The following is an 8,690-nucleotide window of genomic DNA, read 5'->3' on the forward strand; positions in this document are numbered from 1 at the left end:
ATGTAATTAACTATAGGGGTTTGCCCTTACAGGAAGCTTTTCTCGAACCCAGCATAATATAAACCCTATTTAATTCCTTATATTAAATAGGGGAACTTGTCGGCCAATACATTGGTTTCGCAGACCAAACGGATGTCATCACTTTCTTTAGTTTATTTGATCGAGCCTCACTCTCAATTCTTGCGTTCATCATTCGGGATAAATACATGATTTGAGATAAAGTGCTCTTTCATCTAAACTACGAAAATTATTGGGTCAGTTTGACTTCATTTTTTTCAAAACTAAATTTTTTTTTAAAAAAAAACGTCCTTCCGAAGCGAGAAACGGGATTTCAATTCCGATAACCGACAGCTTCTTACGGGCAAACCCCACACAAAAAATAGTGCCGACAGCTGCTCGCGGCTATCTTCTGTAGCTCCCGTTATCTCCGGTCACTAACTGCTATTGTCAGCACTCGTCGCTATCATCGATCGCATGCTGCTCGCTGCTATTGCCGTTCGCCGCCGCCTCTTCAGTTTGCTTCTGTCGCAGCCTTTGTCAGCCGCTACTGCCGCCCACATCAAATGCAGTTCTCTATCGTCGACTGCATGGAGCAACCTTCTCAGATGGCCACCGCAATTCGTCACTATTGGTACTGTTGCCACTTCCTTCTCGAGTTGCTACCTGCCTCTGCTGCTGCCATTTGCTGGCGTAGGCAGCCTGCAGTTGCATCCAGTAGCGGCTGGCCACGCCCCCCAAACCGGCCGGGGGGGTGTCTGTCGCAGCCCACCAGCCAATTGTTGTTGTCCCCTCTCACCACCAAATAAAAAAAAATATTTTGAAATATATTATTTTTAATCAACTTTAAATCAAATAAAAAAATATAAAATTTTATATTTATTTTATAGTGAATCAAATAATTTAAACATATTTTAAATTTATTATAATCATAATATTGTATAAATCTTTTAGATTGAATTCGATTTTCATCAAACAAAACATCTCATTAGGTGATAAAGATAAACCAAGGAAAGTTTACATGAGAATTGGGTGGTAAAGAGTTGGTGGAATCTTTCGGAACGTAAACGTCGCCATTACGGATTTATTTCCGCAAGCAATTACGTACAATTATCGATCAATCAAAATAAAAATTGACTTAAAGGAAGGGCATTTATGTAATTAACTTCCACGAACCCGTCTATATAACTGAAGAGGACCAACCATTTTAGAAACATTAAGCGGTCTGAATTGTTCCTTTGTTTTCCAAGGAGGTCCTGTAGCAGAGAATCGGAAATGGCGGAAGAGGGAGCCGTGATCGCATGCCACACCGTTGAAGAATGGAAACGCCAGCTTGAGGTGGCTAAGGAGTCCAGCAAACTGGTAACATTCACCCTCTTCTTTTCTTTTTCCCTCGTTTGAATCACTGGGCGACTTCGATTTCTTGTCCTGCAAGCCGATTCGTCATGTGATTGTGATGATTCTGACTAGGAGTGAGTCGGATCTTATTGATGATCGGAATTTTCTTCTGTTGATGATGGGTTTGGTGTGATGGATTTGATTTTTGAGGGCATGTGTGACGTTCGCGGGGGTTTTTGGTAAATTTTGTTGAGTATTTAATTTTTATTACTGTTTGATACATTGTTGAGGATACGTATCTAACCCTATTTTCATTTGTCATTTATTTCCTTATGTGTAGATATCTATTAGTTCATAGAAAGTAGGGTTTATATTTAGTAAGTATAAATTCCGCTTGACGATTGCATGGTTACCCTGGATCTGTTTACTTCTCTCAATCATCTTCTTCCTGTTTGCGTCTTTTTCATATCGTGGCAGGGACCGGTCTTTCCACAAACAGTATATTTGATTCGCTTAGGGTTTCTATTTTATTTTGTCTATGAACATGTCACTTTCTATGATGATAAATTTATTGCCTTGTACCTTTTATGCTGTTCTTCTCTTCATGTTCACGGTGTCTAACAGAATTTATATTTGCTACTTACCAAAGGTTTACATGTTGGTATAGATATTTTCATATAGATTCATCTTGTTCTTTTTGAATCGCGCTTCTTTTCCGGTTCTGCCGGTGCATATGAATGGTTTTATGAAAGAAAAAATGCTATACGCCCTAAAAATAGTCTTCCATGCAAGTGTTTTGATTTTGGGTATCTATGCTGATCTGACTGGCACATAATCTTTGCGTTTGATCCCATTAAAAAGATATATTGGATGGATAATGCAGTAAATGACTTGTGTTCTAGGTACCGGATTGCAAATTATAGCTGGCAGGCCCGTAGTGTGACATAATTGCGCAGAATTTAAAATTTTTATGTATATTTCATTGTTTGGCCTGCAAATCTTGAACTGTATAGCAATTAGCAATTAAAAATCCTTTAGTGTCCAAAGAGTAGTAATCCCAATTAGGGCTGTAAACGAGCCGAGCTTGAGCGAGCTCAGGCTTGGCTCGTGTTCGGCTCGTTCGAAATCGGCTCGTGTTCGAAATCGGCTCGTGAACAGTGTCTTCGTGTTTTGCTCGATTTAAATATTTGTGTTAGTGATCGGTTCGTGTTCTGCTCGAAATTGGCTCGTTAAACTAAAATTGAGAAAAATAGATGTAAAGTGTGGGATTCGAACTTAGATCAAATCTATATAAAAAAAGACACTAACCACATTGCCACATGAGGTGTTATGATTTAAACTTAGACATAAATATATATAATATATTATTATATAAAAAGTTATATAATTTTTTTTTTTCGAGCCACGAGCGAATAAACTGTTGTGCGTGCTCGGGTTGTTTACATTTTCAGCTTAAAAAATTGTTTGTGTTCGACTCGTTAGGCTTAACGAACGAGCCGAACACGAGCTGCTTAACGAGCCGAACACGAGCTGTTCACGAACAACTAGCCAAATTGACAGCCCTAATCCCAATCCATCTCGATTGTATGGAAATTTAATTTTATTCCATGCAATTGTGGAGTATTTTCTTCCCTCAGCTCTGATTCAGGCAGTGTGACTTTGTACCGAATAGTACAATCCCCATAACAATTAGAGTGAAATAGAATAACCTTCAAATTTTAATTTATGCTTGTATTTGGGCTATAGGAAAAATCATTTAATAGCATACGATGGGTGAAATTTTTTAAATTGGTGTAAAAATTATCCTCCATTATATGAAGGCTAATTTATCTTTTGAAAACAAATATTCCATAATAATGCTAGTAGCGGTAGGATAAGTCCGCATAACCTTAGCAAATGATGAGATTTAGTTGCGTAATATGCAGTGAAATTTTCAGATCTAAAATTTGTACTTTTTAATAGTTTTGGATTTTTTTTGCAAATCAGATCCCTGCAAACCCAAGACTTCACACATCTATAAGGTTTTCTAACCTCTTCAAAAGTTTTATAAAGTTACTTTTAGGTTTCTCTCAACCACCCTAATTCCATCAATTGATTCTATATGTGTGTGTGTGTGCGTCTCTCTCTCTCTCTTTCTCTCTCTCTCTCTCTATATATATATATATTATGAACTTTTCGTTCAGGCCTACTTATTATATCAACTTTATTATTTTCTGCGAGCGCGCGCACGCGTGTGAGATATATATTGCTATCCTTATAGTTTTTTTCCCACACTTTTATTTCTATCATTATCTTCCTAAATTTTTATAATGACTAGCTTCATCTCAATGAAAGTTTATTGTTGATTTATGTCTTCCTATTTTACAAAATGGAAATCTGGATGAATGCACTATTTCTAAACTTAGAGTTGGGTCATTAGATTAGAGATGCTATAGGATATGATAAGAAAATATTTTGAATGCTTTAATACAGTAGCTGTATTATATAGTTTTAAGTGTTGAGCAGTAATAATAACTGGCAGGCATATTGAGTGAGACAATAATGAGACTGTTAAGATTGATATCAGGTTAATTATGGAAGGTAGAATGAAATAGCTTATAATAATAAAAGCAGAAGAATAGCACTTCAATATAAGGTGATGAAAAATCAGTATGTCATTTTAGCACAACAGTAGATAAAAGAGCCAATGATGTTAAAAGATGATGGGGGGATTGGGCAAACCTATGATTCCATGGTTCGAAGTTGAGCGGCTAATTGGCACAAATTAGAGTCTACCTCCTAATTCGATAACCCTAAACAACAATAACTGGAGAGAAGATTTATTAAGCTGATCTCAAATAGTTGAATATAAGACTAATCCTTTTTTTTTTTTTTATGTTGTTGATGTTGTTGGACTTGTATACGTAAGTAGAGAAGGAGTCCACGCTAATGAGTTTTAACTTCCTGCACTCACTCACCTGCTTCATTCCCCTTGAATTTTTTGTTTGCCAGCATTGTAAGAAGTTAAGTATTATAAGCATGCTCCCAAAACTATGAGTGAACTAACCCTATTGGTTGTCTGCATCTGTGCATCCCTAGATGCTTTTCAACACCGAGTTCCTTCTTATATTTTTCTCATGTGCACGGCCAATGCTATGTTAAGCTAAAGATATTATATTAACATTGCATGAAATTCTGTATATCTTATGATTTATTACTAAAGCAATTATTTTTATATTTTTTTTGGATAATCATTTGAAATGCTATGGTTGATTCTTTTCTTAATTTTTTTCTTGCCTGCATGATTCTCCAAGAAATCTTTTCTATATTAATGGTTTAGTCTTTTGAATTTTTTATCTACATTGATCAACGTTTTTTTTTTCCCGAAAGTTGATTCAAACGAAAGAGTTTAACCAAAATGCTATAGAACAAAAGTCCTGGCAGATTTTCCCTTCTTGACCACCTCTAAGCAACCGTAATTGTTTCTTCAATGCAGTAGTATCTACAACTATGGGCGGTGCTGCCATGGAACTAGTACTCAGGCCACATCCAGGAAAACCAACTTTTTAAAATTATAGTGAAAGTATGTCTATTGAGGAAAAGTTGACTCCGGCTCATTTGAGTAAATCTAATCATGATCATCAAATTTTGATAAATAGCCCTAAAACTGAAATTAGATTGATGGTTGAAGTGTAATGTAAGTTCATCAATTATATTCTCTAAATACTCAATCATTATCACCATCCTCAAATCTTCCTCCGAATAATCACCACATAGAATCATCCCATAATAAGAAATACGAAATAACTGGAGTTACTATGTTTAGAGTACTGATCACATAAAAATTTATCAACATCATAGCCATCATTACTAGGTATCAACAACCAATTCATGAGAAGCTTAACAGCTACTACATTGCGCAAAACAATATTAGAAGTATCATCATACTTAACAGACAATCCCAAATATATCATTTGAAGGCATAAACCGAAGAATTGAACTCCGCCACAAAACCATAATAAGCAGATAAGTACTCCAAAAACCTATAAGATGAACAAAAGAAACTGCAAACCAATATAAAAATGGATCCCAACAAAACAAAATGTCTCATTATTTAATTTTTAGTTACGACAAACTTAATTTATCCACAGATTAATCATCCCTTTTAGCTGAGAAGCGATGGAGCTAGCAACAAACTCAGTATAGAAATCCATGCCTGCATCAGTTTAAGCAAGCCAGTTCGCACTGGCACTTTAAGTTCAAAATTCTGTAACAAATTTTTAGTATCACATAAAAGGAAAACCAACCGGATATTTACCTAAATCTTTCCATTCGGTTCAATAATCCATTGGCTTGCCTTAGTTCATTCTTGCTAATTTCATAATTTTAATTTAGTGTACTTTTGAAATCGACATTACCTTTAAGCTTTACAATTTCTACAAAAGTCTAGAATGTAATGATTTCAATTTCATTCAGCAAAAAAATTGAAAACAAAACCATCATTTTTCCATACACGGGTTCTATTTACAAGCAACAAAACGAGCCCTCTCGGAATGTGCAATTTTAACCTAACAACTGCGAGTTTATCTCACACTTTCATTGTTTATCTAAAAAACATAGTATCACCGATTACAAAGATTAATATAAGGGGCATTTACATACATACCACCCAAATCCTATTTATTTACATGTCTAATACATAAGCTTTACTTTAAAAAAAAAAAAAACATTTATACCACCCAAAATTTTCATATCACATAAAAATACCAAGATTCAAACAGTTACAAAAGTGAAATACACCTTTTCATGCGTGCATAAAGTGATATGTATGCAAACATTGAAGTATGTGTGTTAGATATATAAATACATAGGAATTGAGTGGTATGTATGTAAATCTAAATATGCGGTTGGAATAATTAGTAAAGTCTGATGCTCATTTTCAAACCAACCTGCAGGTTATAGTGGATTTTACTGCTACCTGGTGCGGCCCCTGCCGCTTCATCGCCCCAATTTTCGCTGATCTCGCCAAGAAGTTCACTGAAGCCATCTTCCTCAAAGTCGACGTCGACGAACTGAAGGTACGATGCATCTGCTAATCTTTTCTCGTCTCATTCATTGCCTCATTTATCTAACTCAGACAGCTATATGCATATCAGGAGGTTTCCGCAGAATGGAAGGTGGAGGCAATGCCAACCTTCCTCTTCCTGAAAGACGGCCAACTTGTGGACAAGATGGTGGGTGCTCACAAGGAAGTACTCCCTAACAAGATTGAGCTCCTACTCAAGAAACAGTGACGTTTTATCTGTTTTTGTGTTTAGCAGAGTAGCACGTTACTTTATGTCTGTCTGCAACCTTTTTATTGCCTGCAATCTTTATCCAAATAAAGACTTATTGTAACCTTGGATTTTTCCATGGGGTTTTTTATCTTCTTACACTATATATCTTGTTTTGTGTTGTAATGCAACTATGTTTTCTCTATACTGCAGTTTACTCTGGTTTCGAAGAAATCCATATGTGTGGATTAGGGGCGTGCACCCAAGTACACCCTATCTGCATGTTTGGATCATTCACTAATGTTTTGTTTCCTAATTTGGGCACTCTCCTTAGTTAAATATCTAACACATAAAGATTAATATTTACATACATGATGCATCTTTTCATGCATGGGTTTATGACAGCAGTGTTATATAGGAGTAAAAATTAAATTTTTGGTGTTATGCATGTAAATACATAAGTATTGAGGGGTATGTGTAAATTTTTCTTAGATATACTGATGGGGATGGGAGTTTGATGCTCAGTTCTGCCAATCTTTCTGTACAGTAAATTAGTGTATGTGGCATACATGATGCTAAATAAATTTACAAGTTATTATATGGTGCATCTGTATTCTTGGAGAAATTATTTTAATTAATATTTAGTTTATATATATATATATATATATATGATTTTTTTTTCTTATATTTGAATGCTCTAATTAAAAATTATAACTATTTTACTTTTCACTCAATTATTTATGCTCCTATTTAGGGTTATACATGACACTTTATCCCATACTTTCATTTAATTCTAATAAATTAAGAATAAAATCATAAATGAAATTCTAATAAATTAAGAATAAAATCATAAGGTTATTATATTAAAACAAATAATTTCTTATTGTTTGAAAGTTTGGACAATTGCATTTAGTTAGTTTTTTTAATAACACATTAATCCAATACTAAGTATGAAGTTAAAAACACGACATGGAGAATGGATAAGTAGTGTATAAACATTTTGGACTATATTTAAAATTTTTCTCAATTCAAAATTCTTATGATGAAATATATAAATATTAATTAATTTAACAATTAAATTACACTATACAAATGTACATAAGTGAGAGAAATAAGATGCCTCCAACTAATATAAATGAGCGCACAAGTATTAAGCACAACATGAATTGTTACCTTCACAAGTGTTAACATACTTTCATAATAAACTAAATGAAGGTGCATCAATAAAAGATTAAGCAAGTCAATGATTAACTATTAAGTTCTATACAAATTGAATATTTAATTAAACAAACTATAGTCTTTAAACCATTATGCACTAAAGCTATTATAGTGCAAATGTCAAAATGAATAATGATAAAGTAAAATAATGTATGCTAAGTGAGATTAATAAATATTAAGTACAAGTAATTTATTACACCCTACAAAATAGCTTAACAATGTGATTCACACTAATTTTGGTTAACATTTAAACCAATGCAATTAACCAAATAAATAACAAACACAATAAAATCAAGCAATGAATATAATTTTGAACAATTAAAATTTTATATTATTTTGCACCCAATTGTTTACATCAAATACACACAATGTCAATCATGAGTATGATTTTTCTAATGAATCTACAGTTACAAGCCTAAGACACAATGTCTAGAAGTAATCTTCAAATATCATTATAAAATATTCCCCAATTCCTTCAAACATATATGCACTAACAATAACCCTGATGACAACTCAAAACAAGTTGTCACTAGTTAGAATGAGAACATTATAATGAGTCCCAAAAGGAATTCATGGCTTTAAACATTAACATGCTAATACATGTCCACCCTAGCATTATCGCTAGTATTGTGTGTGTGTGGGGGGGGGGGGGGGGGGGGGGGAGGAGAATAGTGAAAATGTATATTCAAAGAACAATGATTTCTACTTTGTAAGAAATAAGGTATAAATATTTGTTATAATACATGGATTATCTTAATTAATTATGAATATTATTAATAATTATGCTTATGATATTATGACTTCGTTATATTTTCATCAATAAAATAACAATAATAGCCTATAAACTAAGTTTAATAAATATGATGACAAAATTTGTATCAATTA

General features: G+C 33.7%; 1 protein-coding gene across 1 annotated transcript; it reads left to right on the top strand.

Annotated features, from left to right (window-relative positions):
* Positions 1-1,189: 1,189 nt before the first annotated feature.
* Positions 1,190-6,821, top strand: LOC110023492 (thioredoxin H1-like). Its single transcript, XM_020722945.1, has 3 exons — positions 1,190-1,359; positions 6,270-6,392; positions 6,471-6,821. The coding sequence occupies exons 1-3, from the start codon at positions 1,273-1,275 to the stop codon at positions 6,606-6,608; spliced, it is 348 nt and encodes a 115-aa protein (XP_020578604.1). The 5' UTR covers positions 1,190-1,272; the 3' UTR covers positions 6,609-6,821.
* Positions 6,822-8,690: the final 1,869 nt, after the last annotated feature.

The sequence above is a fragment of the Phalaenopsis equestris genome, unplaced genomic scaffold (assembly GCF_001263595.1).
Source record: "Phalaenopsis equestris unplaced genomic scaffold, ASM126359v1 Scaffold000224, whole genome shotgun sequence".
NCBI lineage: Eukaryota > Viridiplantae > Streptophyta > Magnoliopsida > Asparagales > Orchidaceae > Phalaenopsis > Phalaenopsis equestris.

Bases quoted from the DNA above. Each gene is read 5' to 3' on its own strand.
- LOC110023492 (XM_020722945.1), top strand. From the start codon at position 1,273: ATGGCGGAAGAGGGAGCCGTGATCGCATGCCACACCGTTGAAGAATGG. The intron at 1,360-6,269 runs GTAACATTCACC...ACCAACCTGCAG, and splicing joins CTAAGGAGTCCAGCAAACTG to GTTATAGTGGATTTTACTGC. The intron at 6,393-6,470 runs GTACGATGCATC...TATGCATATCAG, and splicing joins TCGACGTCGACGAACTGAAG to GAGGTTTCCGCAGAATGGAA.